This window comes from Phyllobates terribilis, unplaced genomic scaffold (genome assembly GCF_046119375.1).
Source record: "Phyllobates terribilis strain yellow unplaced genomic scaffold, ASM4611937v1 Scaffold_4__5_contigs__length_816908805, whole genome shotgun sequence".
Lineage (NCBI taxonomy): Eukaryota > Metazoa > Chordata > Amphibia > Anura > Dendrobatidae > Phyllobates > Phyllobates terribilis.
In genome coordinates, this window is record NW_027362764.1 from 402,209,951 (window position 1) to 402,232,154 (window position 22,204).

At 46.1% G+C, this 22,204-nt stretch overlaps 1 protein-coding gene across 26 annotated transcripts in view; it reads left to right on the forward strand.

The window, feature by feature from the left end:
• The window catches only part of LOC141265438 (NFX1-type zinc finger-containing protein 1-like), a 391,532-nt gene that overhangs the window by 349,426 nt on the left and 19,902 nt on the right, over positions 1-22,204 (forward strand). For all 26 annotated transcript variants that reach the window (XM_073678542.1, XM_073678541.1, XM_073678522.1 and 23 more), the window contains one exon: positions 21,849-21,944. In XM_073678542.1, the coding sequence (XP_073534643.1) occupies positions 21,849-21,944 (96 nt within the window). The remainder of the gene's footprint in view (positions 1-21,848; positions 21,945-22,204) is intronic.

The window sequence follows — 22,204 nt, forward strand, 5'->3', positions numbered from 1 at the left end:
CCACTTACTGTCAACCCACAGTCAGCCAAGAGATGAGGTCAGCAGAGGAGGTGGAGGAAGATGCTAGTGACGACGAGGTCAGGTTGCGCCTTCCTGGACAGAGACGTAGTACTGGAAGCACGTCAACAACTGCATCCTCAAACACAACTCTGCCTCTCACCACAAGTCGTGGTGGCTCTTCAGGTCGCATGGGTGCTAAGCCTTGCATAGCCTGGGCATTTTTTCAGATCGATAAAGATGACCCAACTCGTGTTATCTGTAACATTTGTCAGCAAAAGCTAAGTAGAGGCCAAAAAATACATAGTTTGAGTACTTCATGCATGAACCGGCACATGGACATGAAGCATAAGTTGCAGTGGGAAGCTCAGTGTGCTACAATGCGGCCTAGCCGGCTGGGCCAACCACCGTCTGCCATATCTTGTGCATCCGCGGCCTCTTCATCCTCTGTGACTGGGGGGACAGCAGTCACACCTGTTTTGGGGCGCAGACCTGCCACCTCTTTACCCGCAACAGCCAGCGTGATTGGCAGGTCATCATTTTCTTTGGAGGTGGGAACACCAGCTGGTGTTGAGCGCTGTCCGACATCGATAGCACCACCTTTGGATCAAGGCAACCTAACATGTCCGCCTGCATCTTCCTCACAGACCGGCAGTTTGCCGGGGACACCCTTATCAACCCCGTCTAAGCACAATAGCCAGCCCTCGGTCCCTCAGATGTGGACAAGTAAAAGACCATTTCCTCCTAGCCATGAGAAAGCTAAGAGGTTGAATTTCACCATCTGCAAGCTCTTGGCTACAGAAATGCTGCCTTTCCGCCTGGTGGACACAGAGGATTTTCGAGACCTTATGTCCGTCGCAGTGCCCCAGTACCAGATGCCCAGTCGGCACTACTTCTCAAAGAAAGGTGTGCCTGCGCTCCACCAGCATGTCGCACACAACATCACCGCTTCTTTGAGAAACTCTGTGTGTGACAGGGTGCATTTCACCACAGACACTTGGACGAGTAGGCATGGACAGGGGCGTTACATGTCGCTGACTGGGCACTGGGTAACTATGGTGACAGCAGGACAAGGGACTGCTGTCCAAGTCTTGCCGTCCCCACGAGTTGTGCGTCAATCCTCTTTATGTCAAAGTTCCTCCACTGCTTCTGCCTCCTCAACCTCCTCTCGGTCTTCCACCTGCACCCAAAGCCTGTCTGGTCATGCCACAAGCTTTCTAACTGCGCAGAAGGGATCCTGCACACCTCCTTACTATGCTGGCAGTAGGGCTCAACGTCATCAGGCGGTTTTTACATTGAAATGTCTGGGAAATGTGAGTCACACAGCTGAGGAGTTGTGGTCAGCTCTGGAGAACCAATTTCATGAATGGTTGTCTCCACTGGACCTGAAACCAGGGAAGGCCGTGTGCGACAATGCTGCAAACCTGGGTGCGGCCCTTCGCCGGGGCAATGTCACACACGTGCCTTGTATGGCTCACGTGTTGAACCTGGTTGTCCAGCAATTTTTAGCCCACTATCCCAGACTAGATGGCCTTCTGCAGAGGGCACGGTCGCTGTGTGCTCACTTCCGCCGTTCGCATCCCGCAGCTCAGCGACTTACATCTCTACAGAAGTCGTTGGGCCTGCCACTTCACCGGCTAAAATGCGATGTGCCTACCCGGTGGAATTCAACTCTGCACATGTTGCAGCGCAAGTGGCAGCACCGACAAGCCCTGGTGCCATACGTTCTGACGTATAGCCTGGGCCAACGAGATTCAGAGGTGGGGCAAATCACGCTGGAGGAGTGGTCTCAGATCAGGGACCTATGCACCCTTCTGCACAGTTTTGAAATGGCGACGAAGATGTTTAGTGCTGACGATGCCATTATCAGCATGACTATTCCGGTGATTTACATGCTGGAGCACATGTTAAACAGAATTCGGAGTCAGGTGGTGGCACAAGAGGAGGTGGAGGTAGTAGAGGAGGAGGAGTTGTATGCGGAAGGGCTAACATCTGCAAGGTCCAGACGGTCGGCAGCACCAAGGCGGCAGGCATGTGAGGGTGGGGGAGATGGTTTTACCAGGGCGCATGGTAGCAGCCAAACTAGTGAGGAAGGTGCAGGAGCCCAGGAAGAAGTGGAGGACGAACTGATGGAAGACTCATCAGATGAGGGAGACCTTGATCACATTTCTGTTGTGCGAGGTTGGGGGGAGAGGACAGAGGAAGGAAGCATGATTGTTACCTCGCCACCAACACAACAGGGACTTGGTGCTCCTGGATGCGCAACACACATGAGTGCCTTCTTGCTGCACTACCTGCAACATGACCCTCGAATTGTGAGAATTAGAAATAATCCTGACTACTGGGTTGCCACACTGTTAGATCCCCGGTACAAAAGTAAATTTGCAGAAATTATTCCTGCCATAGAAAGGGATGCACGCATGCAGGAGTATCAGCAGAGACTGTTGCAGAATCTTACATGTGCTTTTCCACAAAATACCAGTGGTGCACGTAGTGAATCTCACAGTTCCAACTTGCCAACCGTGGGACCGTCAAGTGTTCAGCACTCAAACCGTAACAGAACCACAGTATCTGCTGGTAACATCAATTTTGCGGAATCATTTCACCACTTTTTTAGCCCATCCTTTGCAAGGCCACAGGAGACAAGAAGTCTGACACATAGTCAACGCCTAGAGACGATGGTACAGGAGTATCTCCAAGTAAACATTGAAGCCACGACTGTGTCACTGGACCCTTGCTCTTTTTGGGCTTCCAATCTGGATAAATGGCCGGAGCTAGCCACTTACGCCTTGGAGATCTTGTCATGCCCCGCAGCCAGCGTTCTGTCTGAACGTGTGTTCAGCGCTGCTGGTGGTGTGCTGACAGATAAGCGCACGCGGCTCTCCACTGATAATGTAGACAGACTCACGTTCATAAAGATGAACAAATCATGGATCCGAAACGACTTTTCTACCCCTGTGTCATCCTGGGGAGAGTAAAAGCTTGATGATTGGTTAAAATCACCCTACCAACCGTTTTAAGCTTTCAAATTACTAATCATGTTTATCTGTATCTTGACTGGAAAATAATTTGGGCTTTGTAGCAGTGTGCAGCACTGATCCTATTAGGCCATCTATACTAAAGCTTCACCAGATTTAAAATTTAAAATAATTTTTAGCTGCATCTAGCCCGGAAAATAATTTTGGGGCTCCGAGATGCGCAAGACACATAAGTGCCTTCTTGCTGCACTACCTGCAGCATGACCCTCATATTGTCAGAATTCGAAGTAATCATGACTACTGGGTTGCCACACTCTTAGATCCCCCAAACTTTTCGATCAACCTTTTCATTTTAATAAAGACCAAAAAAATGGTCATTTTTGAAATTATAAGCATTAGCAGGTTGTTAGAAACTGAAATCAAACAGTTTTCAACTCAAAACTTTATTCTAGGTGATGTTACATTTTCACATAGGACTCCTTGTTCGAAAGGAGCTTCTGAACTCTCTCGTCCATTGAATTTGTCAGGTTTTGGATGGTTTCTGCTTCAATTGTTTTGCATGAGGACAGAATACCCTCCCAGAGCTGTTGCTTAGATGTGAACTGCCTCCCGCCATCATAGACACTCCTTTTAATGATGCTCCAAAGGTTCTGAATGGGGTAGAGGTCAGGGGAGCATGGGGGTCACACCATAAGTTTGTCCCCTTTTATGCCCATATCAGCCAGAGATGCAGATGTTTTATGTGCAGCATGAGATGGTGCATTATCATGCAGAAAAATGATCTTGCTGTGAAATACACGGTTCTTCTTCTTGAACCATGGCAGGAAGTGCTGTTTGAGAAAATCCACATACATTATGGAGTTCATCTTTAGCGTCTTCAGGGATCCTAAAGGGGCCGACAATCTCTCTCCCCATGATTCCAGCCCAAAACATTACTCCACCTCCTCCTTGTTGGCGCTGTAGCCGTGTTTGCGTGGGGTGTCCATCAACCAGCCATCCTCCACTCCATCCATCTGGACCATCGAGCGCTGCACGGCACTCATCCGTGAACAAAACTGTTTTGAAATCAGTCTTCATGTAATGTTTGGCCCACTGGAGCCGTTTCTGCTTGTGTGAAGTGGATAGAGGAGGTCGACAGGATGGCGTATGCACAGCTGCAAACCTCTGAAGGACCCTGCATCTTGTTGTTCGGGGGACGTTGGAGGCACAAGCAGCTTCAAAAACTTGTCTGCTGCTATGACAAGGCTTTTTGGCCGCTGCTCTTTCAACCTGACGTAATTGCCTGTAGGAAAGAGTCCTCAATTTGCCCTTATCAGCACGCACACGTGTGTACTGTGAATCAGCTACATACTTCTTGATTGCCAAGACACTTCATCCTGATCATCGCACAATGTTGATTGTAGTCATGCCTTGACCTAAACACTCCACAATTTGTTGCTTCTCAGCAGCCGACACATCCTTTTTCTTTCCCATTTTGGCAGAAAATGTAGGCTGCTTAATAATGTGAGAGAGCCTTCTTAAGTAGTCTTGCCTTTCATTGGACACACCTGCCAAACTAATTAGCACAGGTGTCTGCAATTGCTTACAGTGATATAAAGAGCCCTGACACACATCACCATCAATGAGTTTAACTGACAAACAAACAAATTCTTCCCTTATCACTCCTAAACACTTTTTGCATAATAATTTGGAACGCAGTGTACATGTGCTTTTCCACAAAACACCAGCGGTTCACGTAGTGAATCTTACAGTTCTAACTTGCCAACCGTGGTCTGTATGGAGTTGTTCAATAAAGGGCCCAAAATTAAGATAACATAGATGGGAGAGGTCTCTATGAATAGGAATTCCTAAGTATTTGATACCCTGTGAGGGACAGGCAAAGGGAAAGTTGGACTGGATGGAATCCTATATGGATTTGGGGAGGGAGACATCGAGGGCCTCAGACTTCGCTGCATTGATTTTAAAATTTGACCATGTAACAAAGTGATCTATTTCAGCCATAACAGCAGGGATGGATATATGTGATTGAGTGATATATACTAGGACATCATCAGCAAATAGAGAGCACTTGTACTCGGTGCCTCCCACCTCAATCCACCTAATATTGGGGTTATGGCGAATTGATGAGAGCAGGTGCTCCGTCACTAGGATGTATAAGAGAGGGGACAGAGAACATCCCTGCCTTGTCCCATTGGTGATTGTGAAAGGTGATGAAAATGTTCTGACGCGCCCCCTGGGCCTTGGGACACCCGGAGCCGGACCCTTTTTGGTGGATGCTGGTGGTTGTAGTCTCCGTGGCGGCAACCCGGTTCTGTGGCTCAGGGCGGTCAAACCAGTGGCGGAACTATTTATGTGGTTTTGATGTTTAAATGTCCGACTACGCCACCCGTGGATTGCGGTCAGAGTAAACCGCCGCTCCAGGGCAGACCGCTGAGGCTGGTGTTGTGGGTGCAGCAGAGCGTAGCATAACTCCCCACGGGAGGAGTATAGCCTCAGGGCAGTGTATGCGGAGGATGGGGGTGATGGTGCAGGGTAGCAGCAGTAACGACACGGAGTCAGTGATGCAGTCCAGGGCCTTTACTCACAGTTCTTATTATCCAGACCACGTCTGCAGGTAACGGCTGCCCACGTCGTACTGTGCTCACCAGGTGAGGGGCTCAGACAACTCCCAGATAACTTTGGAGCACTTCACAGGACCCCCTTTGTGTGTCCTTTGTCTGGCCTTTCTTACCAACACTTCTGTCCGGCTGCCTCGGGCCTCCTCTTGGTAAACTTGGCGCCAGTTTCCCTGACCCTATGTGGTGCCTTCCTAGCGGGTGTAGCGAGGGGCTGCGCCACATAAAATGTCAGAGCCTCCGGTTTCTAGCTGAGGGTCGTTTCCTGCCTCCACTAGTTCGGGGACCGGTCTCCCCCTTTGGCCTGACCCCTCCACGCAGGTGGATTCGGGCGTGCGGTGGCGACTCGCCCGTCCGCACCCCTGGGATCCCTTCATTCCTCGTTCCTGGAGCCTTCTCCGCTCCTCTTCCTTCCTTCTCCCTCTTCCAGGCCTGGGCCTCTGTTACTAGGCCCGCCTCCGGAGCAAAGCTCATGCAGAGCCCCTGCTCCCTGCCACTTCTGCTCAGACTTCTCTGCACTGAACTAAGATGGTGCCCACCTTTTATACTCCCTTCTCAATGCACCCAGGAACTGCTTCCTCCCTGCTCCTACACTACAGGGTTCCCCTTCCTCAGTGTTCCCTCCCCCCACTCCAGCCAGGGACAGGGACTGTCGTGCCCATCTCAGGGGCATATTGGTCGCCCTGCCCCACGGCAATGTGGTGTAATGCATGCAGGTGTCGGGTCCTGATCCACACTCCATCCTTACCTGAGAGTGAGATATCACACCTCTGGGTGAGGTGCAATACGTCTGTAGCAACCGAGCCCTCAGGGTGCTACAGTTCCATTTATCTTCAGCCTAGGTGACGTATTGCGATACAGGGCCGTGATTTTGGCTATAAAAGGGTCCCCTAGACCCCTACCCCAAGCTTTTTAAGAGAATCATATATGGCGTGCCAGGAGACTCTATGGAATGCTTTCTCAGCATCCAACGAGAGTATCTAATTACAAATTTTTAACTGCATCTAGCCCAGGAAATACTTTGTGCCTAGTAGCAGTGTCTGCTAGTCAGCGGATTATCCCGGCTGTTAAGCAAGCTACACCACCTGTAGTTTAGACACTTAATTTTTTCAAAGGAAATGATTCGGGACCATGGGATACTTAGTGAAGAGCATCAGGAGGCACCCCAAGGCATAGGGGCTGGGACTGGCATTAGGATGCCTTGCGGTGGACAGCCGAGCTCGATCCTTATAAAAGCTTTTTAACTGCAGCAGCTTTAGTGGACGCTACTGGAGCTGGAATTACGCGGCTGCTGGCATGAGACTTGCCCTCCAATAGATCCTTGTAAATGGATTTAAAGTGTATTCATTCAAATTAGAGAGACAATTTAAATTAAAAAGCTTAGAGCTGCCTCCACCACAGGGGGGCTCGCTCGACCCACCAGCGGACAGGCACCAGTATTGGGAGAGGGGGGCTGGCCGTCAGGGTTCACCGCGGCTCTGGCACAAACCCGGCGACACGGAGGTGGCACGGGCAGGAGAGGACTGGCCGTGTCGGCTTCTCACTTTTTGGATTTTAGAAGGGCATGACATGCCTATATCTGTGTCTCCCCCTCCTTTTACTCCTCCACCTCTTTTATTTTCGCATGACTATATGTACTTGTCACTTTTCCATGTGTTAGTTATGTCTTCTGAGCAGTTTGTCAGCTTTTGGACACCTTTGAAGGTGTTTTCTATGTGTTTCTATGTGTTTTTGTTTGCCTGCCATTGTTTTTAACGGTGTTCGAAGGTGTTCGACGAACAGTTCGACGAACAGTTCGGCGAACACACGGGTGTTCGACGAACCGAACCGAACTCGAACACTACGTGGGTGGCTCAACACTACTGGTAACCACACGGCCTCACTGCGCACGCGCGGAGAAATAGCGCATGTGTAGTGAGGCTGGTAACCATACAGCCTCACTGCGCACGCATGGGGAACAGAGCATCATAGCGCATGCGCAGTGAAGCTGCGAACTACACAGCCTCACTGCGCATGCGCGGGAACATAGCGCGTGCGCAGTGAAGCTTGTAATCACACAGCGTGGGACCCGCGGCCAGACATGTACAAATGTGCATGAGAGCCACGATAATAGCGCTTGACAGGAGCAGTATTCAAATACATGGGTGGCGGCAGCAGTGACTGGATGCGGCGCCGCCCATGACTGAATGAGAGAATCACACCCCTATGACTGAATACAGCAGGTAAGACAAAGTGTATATAAAGTTATAAAATCATTATACTACCACTGATTTTAATGAAAAAAGCTTGTTAGTGATGCACATTGAATCACTAATAAAGCAATGGGGGAGTGTAGATAGGACGTGACAGGTTCCTTTTAATACCACAATTTTGTATTCACATAATTTTTATGAGTGCAGGTTATTATGATAAATAGTTACTTCTTGGTTATCTATATTACATTATCATATTTGTATGCCTACATGATAGGTGCCTACCATATTCATTATTACTAGCTCCTTATGAAATATACAGGTGCATCTCACTAAATTAGAATAGGAGAAACCTGTAATGATTGATGACAGATGGCAGCCATGAGAATGAATCATGTTGTCTTGAATTTATTACGGTAGTTTTGCCAAGTCGGCAGGGAGAAGCTAATGGGGACCTGCCTCTTGGACTAGTCACTTCATTCCCAACCGCATTTCCAATTTAGTTTTTTTCTGAAATTCTTCAGTTTTTCAGAGTAAAACATAGACATTTAGAATGCAGGGGCAGATCTCGGATTCCTGTTGCCCATGATTCGACCTGCATGAATCATGTAGCTGGTTCCCTTCAAAACTAGTAAAAACTTTTTAAATGCGGGTGAGTTTATAAAATTGTCCTATTTGTTTCAGACTATATTTTTAATCATAATCTTGCTATGATAGTTGACGTAATCTAAAACATATAAACCAATTTAATACATTGGGTCATATTTTAAAAAGTACATTTTTTCTGGTTTTAATGTGGATCAATATATTTTTAATGTATGTATGTACAGGTGCATCTCACTAAATTAGAATATCATCAAAAAGTTAATTTACTTCAGTTCTTCAATACAAAAAGTGAAACTCATATATTATATAGAGTCATTACAAACAGAGTGATCTATTTCAAGTGTTTATTTCTGTTAATGTTGATGATTATGGCTTACAGCCAATGAAAACACAAAAGTCATTATCTCAGTAAATTAGAATACTTTATAACAACGGGTTGAAAAATGTTTTTAAAATCCGAAATGTTGGCTTACTGAAATGTATGTTCAGTAAATGCACTCAATACTTGGTCGGGGCTCCTTTTGCATCAATTACTGCATCAATGCGGCGTGGCATGGAGGCGATCAGCCTGTGGCACTGCTGAGGTGTTATGGAAGCCCAGGTTGCTTTGATAGCAGCCTTCAGCTCATCTGCATTGTTGGGTCTGGTGTCTCTCATCTTCCTCTTCACAATACCCCATAGATTCTCTATGGGGTTAAGGTCAAGCGAATTTGCTGGTTAATCAAGCACAGTGATACTGTTGTTTTTAAACCAGGTATTGGTACTTTTGACAGTGTGGACAGGTGCCAAGTCCGGCTAGAGAATGAAAATTTCCATCTCCAAAAAGCTTGTCAGCAGAGAGAAGCATGAAGTGCTCTAAAATTTCCTGGTAGACGGCTGACTTTAGTCTTGATAAAACACAGTGGACCTACACCAGCAGATGAAATGGCTCCCCAAACCATCACTGATTGTGGAAACTTCACACTAGACCTCAAGCAGCTTGGATTGTGTGCCTCTCCACTCTTGCTCCAGACTCTGGGACCATGATTTAGAAATGAAAACTCTGGGACCTTGTGGAGTGTATCAATGACTGCCTTCTGGACATCTGTCAAGTCAGCAGTCTTCCCCATGATTGTGGAGCCTACTGAAACAGACTAAGGGACCTTTTTAAACACTTAGGAAGCCTTTGCAGGGTTTTTTTGTTAATTATTTTAATTTACTGAGATAATGACTTTCGTGTTTTCATTGGCTGTAAGCCATAATCATCAACTTTAACAGAAATAAACACTTGAAATAGATTACTCTGTTTGTAATGACTCTATATAATATATGAGTTTCACTTTTTGTATTGAAGAACTGAAATAAATTAACTTTTTTATGCTATTCTAATTTAGTGAGATGCACCTGTATATTCTTATAATTATTGTATTGTGTACTTATTCCTTGATCTGGGTGGTGTGCATAATTGTCCCATCTATTTATATGCGCCTATTTAAGCCATACATTTTTAGGGATTGTCCCTATTGATAGTGGATGGTTAATTGTTATTTTTTTCAGCTTAGGGACAGTTTAAGACACAGTCATCATTGTGCGGAGGCGCCCCTGTCATACTCCTTTAGGGTGCCAACCTCCGTGGTAGGTAGGGGTAAGCTTAGGATGACTGCAGGCCCTAGTTGTTGGATATTATAATTCTTGTTTCCTACCAAGGGATAACAATTCCTATTCTGTGCCCTGAATATACATATTTTTAAATAAGGAAGCTTTTTTGGCTTAGGTTATAATTAATTATTGAGATTATTCACTGGTGTGATTCTAATAAATTAATAGCTAATAAAGGGATAATATTTTATTGGGGGGGTTTTGTCTTGGTTTAGTTTCTGGAGCATATACATCACAGGAGACCCTGAGGCTGGAGGCTGCAGCACATACATCACAATAGGCACGAGGGCTGCTGCTTCAGTCAGTGAGACGGGAGCACATCACGCACCAACTCTGCACACAGAGTATGTCCAGATGCTGGCACTGGCGTCAGGATGTACCGTATTTTTCGAACTATAAGACGCACCAGACCATAAGACACACCTAGGTTTTAGAGGAGGAAAATAGAAATAAAAATGTAAACAAAAAATGTGGTCACGATGCACTGTTAAGGGGGTGGGGGTCTGCTGCTGACACTGTTGTAGGGGTAATGTCCCCCAATTCTGTTAATATCCCCCATCCTGGTATATATGGCCCCCCTCTTCCTATTATACGTGGCCCCCATCCCCATCCTGGCATTCATGGAACCCCTGATCCCCATCCTGGTATGTGAGGCACCCCTCCACCCCGGTATGCATGGCACCCCTCCATCCTGGTATGCATGGCACCCCTGATCCCCATCTTGGTATGTATGGCACCCCTGATCTCCATCCTGGTATGCAAGGCACCCCTCATCCTGGTATGCATGGCACCCCTGATCCCCATCCTGGTATGCATGGCTCCCTTGATCTCCATCCTGGTATGCATGGCACCCCTCATCCTAGTATGCATGGCAACCCTCATCCTGGTATGCATGGCACTCCTCATCCTAGTATGCATGGCACCCCTCATCCTAGTATGCTTGGCACCCCTGATCTCCATCCTGGTATTCAAGGCACCCCTCATCCTGGTATGCATGGCACCCCTCCATACTGGTATGCATGGCACCCCTGATCCCCATCCTGGTATGCATGGCTCCCTTGATCTCCATCCTGGTATGCATGGCACCCCTCATCCTAGTATGCATGGCAACCCTCATCCTGGTATGCATGGCACTCCTCATCCTAGTATGCATGGCACCCCTCATCCTAGTATGCATAGCACCCCTGATCTCCATCCTGGTATGCATGGCACCCCTCATCCTTATCCTGGTATGCATGGCTCCCTCATCCTTATCCTAGTATGCATGGCCCCCCTCATCCCTATCCTGGTATGCAAGGCCCCCCTCATCCCTATTCTGGTATGCATGGCACCCCTCTTCCTAGTATGCATACCCCCCTTATCCCTCTTCCTGGTATGCATGGCACCCTTCATCCAACTTCCAAGTATGCATGGCACCCCTCATCCCTATTCCTGGTATGCATGGTGCCCCTCATCCCTCTTCCTGGTATGCATGGCCCCCCCTTATCCTTATCCAGGTATGCATGGCCCCCCTCATCCCTCTTCCTGGTATGCATGGCCCCCCTCATCCCTATCCAGGTATGCATGGCCCCCCCTCATCCCTCTTCCTGGTATGCATGGCACCCCCATCCTGGTATGTATGGCCCCACTAATCCCTATCACGCTGCACCCAAAAAAAATAAACACTTCTACTCACTTTTCTTTCCTGTGCTCCAGCGCTGTGTCCTGCTCTGCTGCCAGCACTGATCTCACCTTGTGAGCCGCGCATGACGTCACTGCCATGCGCCCTCACAAGGTGAGATGCAGTCCTGGAATAGTGTGCGTCGGGAGCAGTGACTTCATTCTCCTTAACAGCGGGCACACAGTGTAGCCGCAGCACGGCTCCTGCTGCGCCGGGTGATCACGTGTGCCCGCTATTAAAGAGCATGAATATTCACCCCTCTCTACGCCCATGGGAGTGAAGAGGGGTGAATATTCATGGCCTTTAATAGCTGCGGCTACACTGTGTGCCCGCTGTTTATATATATATATATATGCAGGGTGGGCCATTTATATGGATACACCTAAATTAAATGGGAATGGTTGGTGATATCAACTTCCTGTTTGTGGCACATTAGTATATGGGAGGGAGAAAACTTTTCCAGATGGGTGGTGACCATGGCGGCCATTTTGAAGTCGGCCATTTTAGATCCAACTTTATTTTTTTTAGACACACACCCCACTTTCCTTCAAATTTTTGGAGGAAAAAAGTGTGTCTTATAGTCCGAAAAATACAGTAATCCTTCATTGCATGCGCCACAACGTTCAGTAGTGAAGGCTGCGTGCACGTGCTCACAGTGCAAAAAGGGTTTAAATGGGCATTGACCGTCAAAATGTGGCTGCCAGCATGAGCCTTGCGGTCCCCAAGAATCTGTCAGGGGGCTGGAGAAAAGGTAATCTGCCCATGGGCTGTAGGTTCCCCACTCGTGCAAAAGGAAATTTGAAACAGCGATCATTTCATTGCTTTTTTACACTCCTAAAAATTGCAAAATCAAGAAGAAAAAGTAGTGGAATTATGGAAATCACAGGATCGATAGACCTGTCAATGATTTGCAAATGCTAAAAAAATATCTAAACAACATTTTCAAAACATCTCAATTTATTCAGTACCATGTATGAGCACCAAGCGCAGAAATGCATGCACTACTTAACTGCCTTAGTATGCTATCAATGAGGTTATTAATGGTTGTTTGAAGAGTGTTCTGCTTTGCTGAAGGCACTTGGGAATGCAAATGAAGATCCTTTGCTGGCAGCTCCATTTGCAATTGCCAACCAATGATGTCCCAGATGTGCTCGATAGGAGACTCTGCAGACCATGAAAGCATGCTTAGGCCATGCAGGTTGCTCACAATAGCGCGAGCAACATGTGCTCTGACATGGACATGTTGAAAAACGACTCTTGGGACAATTTGAAGAAATGACTGTGACATCCAGTTATGTCACGGTGCGCAAATAGGTTTAAACCAGTAGTGTTAATATCGATTTAGGCCCCTTAGCAGCTACAACAGCCTCCACTCTTCTGGGAAGGCTTTCCACAAGATTTTGGATTGTGGGAATTTGCTAAAAGAGCTATTATGTGGTCATGCACTGATGAATGGGAAGGTCTATCTTAGTTCATTTCGAATGTGTTCAACATAGTTAAAAATAGGATTTTTTGCAGGACACTCAAGTTGTGCTATATCAGACTTGTCAAACAATGTATCTATGGATCCTACCTTGTGCAAATGTTCATAGTCATATTTAAAATGAAAAGGGTATTTTCCAAAACTGTTTTTATGAATTTGGAAGAATACTATAGTATAGAATACAATATCTCTGTATGTTGTAGTATCAACATTACCGATCACTGGAAGTAATGAGCCTAGCAGTACCTGTGAACATGGCTCCAGGGTGTCACGGGTGTGTCAGGTGTGACAGACAGTTGCTCTGGAACCGGCTGCAGAAGGTCACTGCTCTTGGCATTGCAGATGCCTTTTTTAACCTCTCATCTCTTTAGTATGGTTATATCCCTCTTCATTTAGGACCCAGCAGCTGCTGATTGACACACCCTTGCTTGGTAGTTAAAAACTCTCAGTTTCTCCAGTGAGGTGCCGGTGATAATTCTATGTACCTTTGTGCAGGCTTGGAGCACTAGCAGTTGGCTAGCTTTTTCTCTGGTGCCCTTGGAGGACAGTTGGCGTTATCTCTCTGGTGTCTGCTCAAGCTAAGTGTATCCTCTTTGTTTGTCTACCTTGTTGTCTTTAGTTTGTAGTGAGGTCAGGATAGTGCTCACTCTGTCCCCTCCCTATCTAGGGCCAAGCTCTAGGGACATTCAGGGCTTAGGTTCCTGCTCGGCGATAGGTGTGGAACCTATATAGAGACAATAGGGCAGGCAGGGTGATATTATATTTGCATAGGGGTCTCCACTCTCCCTTTCCCTAGTGTTTGGGCTTCCTTCCCCTCTTCCCTTCGTGTTGCACTTAGTCTTTCCCTCACCTTGTGTAACATTATCACCGGCCATGCATAAAAAAGAAAAAAAAAACTGACACGTGGTTTTATGTGTGGTTTTTTTTGGTGTTTTTTTTTTCTCCCTTGGATCATGGATCCCGTTGCAATGGTGGCAAAGCAGCTGCATAAGATGTCTCTGGAGGCGACTGACCTTCACTCTGAGGTTCAGCAGCAATGGCAGCAGCTGCAGTCTCCTAATTTTGGGGTCTCTGCGGGAACCTAAAATTGTCCTCCTGTAAAGGTGTTCAGGAGGTAGGGGTTAAGTTTTTTGTGTTCAAGGAAGCTTGCAAGTTATATTTTAAACTTTGTCCTTACTCCTCTGGAGATGAGGTGCAGCAAGTGGGGATTGTGATCTCACTGTTGTAAGGAGATCCTCAATCCTGGACTTTCTCTTTGCCACAGGGTTCAGTTTTTCTCCAGCCAGAGAAGCGGATTTTCAGGGCTCTAGCCTTCATCTATGATGATCCTGACCGTGTCTCCTTGGCTGAGTCCAGGCTGCGTCGCCTTCAGCAGGGGAATCGGGCAGTGGAGACGTATAGCCCCGAATTCTGCAGGTGGGCAACTGATACCAAATGGAATGACCCAGCTCTGATAAGCCAATTTTGTCAGGGTCTTACTGGAAAGTTGAAAGATGCCTTAGCAGTGTATGAAACCCCAGAGTCCTTGGAGGCTGCCATGTCATTGGCAATTCGTGTTGATAGACGCCTTTGTGATAGGTGGGTGAGACCAACTTCTCCGGAGCCCTCTTTTTGGGGTAATGCCCCTTTGCCGGGGGAGCGGTCTGGGGGTGAACTAGTATAGGTGGAGATGAAAGAACCCATGCAGTTAGGGGGTGCCTCTGCATCGTACGTTTCCCCTGAGATCCGCAAAAAAAAGGTGTGTTTTTTTTTTGTGGAAAAAAGGGACATTTTATTGGGGCCTGTCCCTCGATTCCTAAGCAAAATAAGACTTGATTAACCCTTGGTAGTCTGGAGTTGGATAATCAAGGCGTTTGTTTGTCGTCAACCTGCAGTTCTCAGTTTGTCCTGACATCAGAGGTGGTGTTAGAGAGCAGGACGGAGAAAATTTCTGTGTTTGTAGACAGTGGAGCTGGAGTCAGCATGGTTGATGCTGAGTTTGCGAAAACTCATGGGCTTGCTTGCACTTTAGCTAAGCCAATTCCTATTTTTGCCATCGACTCAGCGCCACTTGCACAGAAAGCTCTGACTCAGATTGTGCATAATGTAAGATTGAGGGTGGGGTCTGTTCATTGTGAGATTCCTTGTTATGTCCTGGACGGCCTTCCCACTCCAATTGTACTGGGTCTACCCTGGTTGGTGAAACATAATCCAATAGTGGATTGGCAATCCAGAGAGATCATTGAATGGGAAGATTACTGCCATGAGAACTGTTTAAACATTTCCCTTTCTGAAGTATCTACAGAGTCCTTACCTGTGTTTTTGTCTGGTTTTGAGTACATTTTTTCTGAGAAGGGGTGTCAGGATTTGCCTCCTCATCGTGCATATGACTGTCCTATTAACCTGACCCCTGGAGCTAAACTACCAAAGTCCAGACTGTATAATCTTTCTGGCCCTGAGAGACAAGCCTTGAATGATTTCATTGTGGAAAGTCTGGAGAAGGGACATATCAGTCCCTCATCTTTGCCCGTGGCGGCAGGCTTCTTCTTCGTGAAAAAGAAAGATGGCGGTCTCCGTCCCTGTTTAGATTTCCGGGAATTGAATCAAATTACCATCCGAGATCCATACCCTCTTCCTCTGATTCCAGATTTGTTCAGCCAGGTTGTGGGAGTTAAGGTGTTCTCCAAGTTGGATTTAAGGAGAGCCTATAATCTGGTTAGAATCAGAGAAGGGGATGAATGGGAAACTGCGTTCAATACCCCTGAGGGGCATTTCGAGAGCCTGGTTATGCCTTTCGGTCTGACCAATGCACCTGCGGTGTTTCAGCATTTCATAAATGATATTCTCCATCATTTGGTGGGCAGGTTTGTGGTGGTCTATCTGGATGATATTTTGGTTTACTCACCTGATTTTGAGACACACCAGGGCATGTTAAACAGGTATATTAAGGGATAACAAACTATATGCCAAACTAGAAAAATGTGTTTTCACCGTCCAGGAGGTGCAGTTTTTGGGGTACCTGTTGTCATCTTCGGGTTTTCGGATGGATCCAGAGAAGATCCGTACAGTACTTGATTGGGACCTTCCCGAGAACCTGAAGACTTTGCAGCGTTTTCTGGGCTTTTTACTAATTTTTACCGGAAATTTCTCCAAAATTATTCGGTAATTGTGAAACCCCTCACTGACATGACAAAGAAGGGGTCTGATTTTACTAAATGGTCGGATGCCGCTCAGCAGGCTTTTTCCTCCCTAAAGAGTTGTTTTGACACTGCACCAATACTCAGTCAACCTGATGTTTCTCAATCTTTTATCGTTGAAGTTGATGCATCGGAGGTGGGGGTTGGGGCTGTTTTGTCTCAGGGTCCGTCCCCTGCTAAATGGCGTCCATGCGCTTTCTTTTCCAAGAAATTATCTTCGGCTGAGAGAAATTATGACGTGGGAAATAGGGAGCTTTTGGCGATTAAATTGGCGTTTGAAGAATGGCAACATTGATTGGAGGGGCCTGTCCATCCTATTACTGTTATTACAGACCAGAAGAACCTGTCATATCTCCAATTGGCTAAACGTCTCAACCCTAGGCAAGCTAGATGGTCCCTGTTTTTTACTAGGTTCAATTTTATTGTCACTTTCCATACAGAGGTCAAAAACGTGAAGGCTGATGCTTTGTCCCGGAGCATCCCCAGTGGTGGTGACCATGAGAACCGTGCCCCGGTTTTTCAGAAGGGGGTAGTCATTTCGGTATTGTACCCTGAACTGGAGGGTGAGGTGGGACGCCCCTGCCTCCTGCCCTTTGGGGAGGTTATTTTTACCATCTAATCTGAACCGCAAAGTAATTAGGGAACATCACAACCCTGTGCTTGCTGGTCATCCAGGTAGCAAGGCAACTGCGGGCCTCCTTTCTCATCGTTTTTGGTGTCCGGAGTTGCATCGGGATGTGGTTGAACACGTGTCTGCTTGTAGTATTTGCACGAGTTCTAAAGTATCGCAGACCCGTCCGTCTGGTACTCTTTTTCCACTACCTATTCCTTGCAGGCATGGACACACTTGTCCATGGATTTTATTACTGAACTACTGGTATCTGCAGGCAAGACTGTGGTTTTGGTGTACCAAGAAAGAGCTATCATTCCCGAATCTCTAATATAAACAACAATGTGTCTCAAAGAGCAGGGAATTGAATAAACTGTGGAGTCAGTTTATGCAAAAGTGATACATTTTATTTTAATAATACATAATCACAAAAACAAAGAAGCAATGTCAAAAACAGGTTTGGAAGAAGAAGAACTGTTAACATGGTAAGATGGAGGGTGATGAGATCTCTTATGTACCCAAAGGATCAAAGAGACACAATGAGTCCCTGCCACCGGAGACAGAGCATTTAAGGTGTAAATGCGGGGCATAAATCAAACTACGTTATAATCACACGGCTAGTATATCATGCCAGAAAGTGAACATGATACAAAAAATATATATAAGAGCATGATGCATAGCCGAATATGTATGACCAAATAGAGCCCCTCTATTGTTAGAAATGCGGAACCAGCCAAAATGATAAATTGCCGGCATTACCTTGAGTCATGGTGCTCCGATGGAAAAGGAAACCCACGTGTGGTTTTGGTGGTTGTAGATAGGTTCAGAAAAATGGTTAACTTCATCGCATTACCGGCACTTCCAAATGCCAAGTCTCTTTCTCAGGTATTAATAAATGAGATTGTGAAGCTTCATCAGGTTCCCTCCGATGTGATGTCAGATCGAGGAACCCAGTTTGTTTCTAAGTTCTGGAAAGCTTTCTGTTCTCGACTGGGGGTGCAGCTGTCCTTTTCCTCTGCCCTCCATCCTCAGTTAAATTGACAGACAGAGCGCATTAATCAGAATTTAGAGATTTACCTCAGGTGTTTTGTCTCCAAAAACCAGCAGGACTGGACATCTTACTTACCGTTAGCAGAATTTGCTATTGATAATCATCACCAAGAATCTACTGGCAAGTCACCGTTCTTTGGTGCATACAGTTTCCATCCACAGTTTAGTACTTTTAGTGGGGGAGGGTCTTCGGGAGTTCCGAAGGAGGAACATTTTGCTTTGTCACTCTCCTCTGTGTGGCGGGGGGTTCTGAGGAATTTGAAGATCATGGGAGACAGGTACAAACATATGGCGGGCAGGAAACGCTCACCAGATCCGGACCTGAATGTGAATGACTTTGTGTGGTTGTCTACCAGGATTATTAAGTTGAAGGCTCCTTCCTGGAAGCTGGGACCTAGGTTTATTGGTCTCTATAAAATAACCACTGTCATTAACTCAGCAGCGTTTCGTCTTGAGCTACCTTAGGCCCTTAAGAGCCACATTGTGTTTCACAGGTCACTGCTCAAGAATTATTCAGAGTCCTCTCCCCTGCCGCTGCCCCCAATCATGGCTGATGGTAATTTGGAGTTTGAGATTTCGAGGATTGTAGTATCTTACCTCCAGTGTCGTTCCCACTAGTACTTGGTGCACTGGAAGGATTATGGTCCAGAGGAAAGGATGTGGGTTTTGGCATCAGAGGTGAATTCCCCCAGGCTGGTTCGTTTGTTCCACACCTCTTATTCTGAGAAACCTGGTCCTGAGTGTCCGGAGGCTACTCGTGTTAGGTGTGACAGACAGTGGCTCTGGAGCCGGCTACAGAAGGTCACTGCACTTGGCATTGCAGACACCTTCTTGATCCTCTCATCTCTTTAGTATGGTTATATCCCTCTTCCTTTAGGACCCAGCAGCTACCTCCACCTTCTGCTGCTGATTGACACACCCTTGCTTGGTAGTTAAAAACACTCAGATTCTCCAGAGATGCGCCGGTGATAGTTCTATGTACCTTTGTGCAGGCTTGGAGCACTAGCAGTTGACTAGCTTCTTCTGTGGTGCCCTTGGAGGACAGTTGGCATTATCTCTCTGGTGTCTGCTCAAGCTAAGTGTATCCCCTTTGTTTATCTACCTTGTTGTCTTTAGTTTGTAGTGGGGTCTGACTAGTGCTCACCCTTTTACCTCCCTATCTAGTGCCAAGCTCTAGGGACATTCTGGGCTTAGGTTCCTTCTCGACAATAGGTGTGCAACCTATATAGGGATGACAGGGCAGGCTGGGTGATATTAGATTTGCCTAGGGGTCTCCACTCCCCCTTTCCCTAGTATTTGGGCTTCCTTCCCCTCTTCCCTTCGTGTTGCTCTTAGTCTTTCCCTCACCTTGAGAGACACAGGGTTGCCAACCGTCCAGAAATTCCAGGACAGTCCATAAAAATAAGGCACTTTTTTGCCGGTCTGCAAAAAATTTTTACGGCGTCCATGATTTTTTGAAACTGAGGAAACTTACACAGAATATTTTGACTGTAATTGTCATTATTTTACAGCTTACAGTGAATGTGGCTGATTCCTCATACAAGCATTGTGGGCTGTAGGCATGGATCACTTATAATCATAATGATTTATTATGGTTTTACAATGTGTCCGTAAAAAATATTGTCTGTCCGTGATTATTTGATAACCTGTCCAGAAAAAATAAAAAGTCAAGTTGGCACAGCCCACACAATTATCCCTCCTGCACCAAATTTTACTGTTGACACTATGTGTTTTGATAGGGGGTGTTCTCCTGGCATCCGCCAAACCTAGACTTGTCCAATAGATTGCCAAAATGAAATGTGGTGTATCACTCCAGAGAACATGTTTCTACTCATCTACAGTCCATTGGCGGCATTATTTACACCACTCCACTCAACATGTGGCACTTGTCATTGTGCAAAATGATCTTACACTTGTGTACAGCTACATTACCATGAAAAACCATTTGCTTAAAGGGAATTTGTCAGCAGTGTTCTGATATCTAATCCGAGAGCAGCATGATGATGAGCAGCATGATGATGAGCAGCATGATGATGATCCGAGAGCTATGTGATGCTGTTTCACTAAAATCTGTGTTTTATTAGCAGGAAATTATCACTACAGGACTAGGTGTCTCATAGTCACCCTGATCTGTATAACCAAGCCCCTCGTACTGATTAGCAACCTTCTGTCACTATACAGAGTACACAGAATGCTGCCAATCAGTTTTGTGGGTGGGGTTATACAGAGCTTAGCATTCATAGATCTGCTACATTTGCAGCGGAGAAAACAATAATTGTATCAAAATGAGAGAATGCAGCCCAATAAATGACGTATCACTGGAATCGTGGTCTCTGCCCCTGTGACATGCTGCTCTCAGATTACATAGCAAAAACCTGGTGACATATTCCCTTTAAGCTACCGATATAAAGTTCTTTTGCTGATGTTATGTCCATAAGCAGTTTAGCACTCTGTATTAAGTGATGTAGGAGAGGGTAGGTCATTTTTTATGCACAATGCACTTCAGCCCTCGATGGCCTTGTCTTTTGACTCATGACTGAATTGCTGTTGCTCTTCGACACATCCAAGTAATAGCATTTGCAGTTGATCAGGCCATATGTAGTAGATCAGAAGTTTGACGTATGGTTTCCTATTACAGTGTCATGTTAAAAGTCACTGAGCTATTTAATCCTCATCCTACTACCAATATTTGTTTTTTATAAGATTGCATAAGGGTATGTGCACACGATGCAGAAATGCTCAGGATTTTTTCCTGAGCATTTCTGCATCTCCCTGGCAGGAAAATACACATGCGGATTGTACATGCGGTTTCCTGCCAGGGACATGCGGATGTGAAGCGTTCTTCACTTTCATTTCCGCATGCGGGTTGACAAGCGCTTCCCAAGCGATTTTAGCATCACTTGGAAAGTGCTTGTCAATTTCACACTATATAAATCCATGCAACCGGCATGGATTTATATAGTGTGTGAATGTCAAAAAAATAAAAAATAAATATATACTTTACCCTCTGATGGCCCCCGGTGTCCTGCTTCGCTCGGTCCCGGCTGTCGGCAGTGAAGACTTTAGGACCTGCCGACGTCAGCGTCACGTGACCCGTCACATGATTCTGACGTCAGCGAAGGTCCTTCTTCATTCAACCCCGAAGTGCCGGGAACCAAGCAGGAGCTGCGCGGGCCGTCAGAAGGTGAGTATATATATATTTTTTATTTTATTCTTTTTTTTTTTAATGGTACCTGGGTCTGGATGAGAGTCCTCTCCTCCACACCCGGGTACCATCCGCACATTAGACCGCACGGAATGCGCATCAACATATACAGTGATGCGGATTCCATGCGGTCTAATGCAAGTCAATGGCGGCAAAAAAGCAGCGTTTCCGCAAAATTAATTGACATGCTGCGGATTTTAGCGTGATGCTAAAATCGCTTGGGAAGCGCTTGTCAACCCGCATGCGGAAATGAAAGTGAAGAACGCTTCATTTCCGCATGTCCCTGGCAGGAAACCGCATGTACAATCCGCATGCGTTTTTTCCTGCCAGGGAGATGCAGAAATGCTCAGGAAAAAATCCTGAGCATTTCGGCATCGTGTGCACATACCCTTACTGTGTGTGTGCTTGATTCTATTTACTTATTTACAATAGGTTTTACTAAAACACCTTGTTAAGCTCCTTGCAAGGGAGATTTCAATTTCTGTATTGGACATTTAAAAAAGGAAAAAAACACAAAATTGCAGATGGCCTATTAGAAGCATTGCACTAGTTTCGTGATGGAGTCAAGTTACCTGTGAACTTCATTATTTAATAGTGAAAATACTCTTAGTGACACTGTTATGCCTTCTCATTTTCAGCATCGCATGAGACCAGAAATTGCTCAGCTGCTAACGCCTCACATTTATGATAAGCTGGAGAACAATGCTTCAGTGCTAACCTATGAAAACATAAAGGTAAAATATTGTAATAGAAGTGGTAGAGCATTAGAGGTATAAAGAAAACTCATAATTATTTTACTAAACTCATAAGTTAGACATACTGTATGCTTAAGGGTATGTGCACACGATGCAGAAATGAAGCAGAAAATTTCTGCATCATTTCTGCATCTCCCTGGCAGAAAAAACGCATGCAGATTGTGCATGCGTTTTTCCTGCAGAATACATGCGGATCCACATGCAGATTCACATGCGTTTCCGCATGCAGATTGACAAGC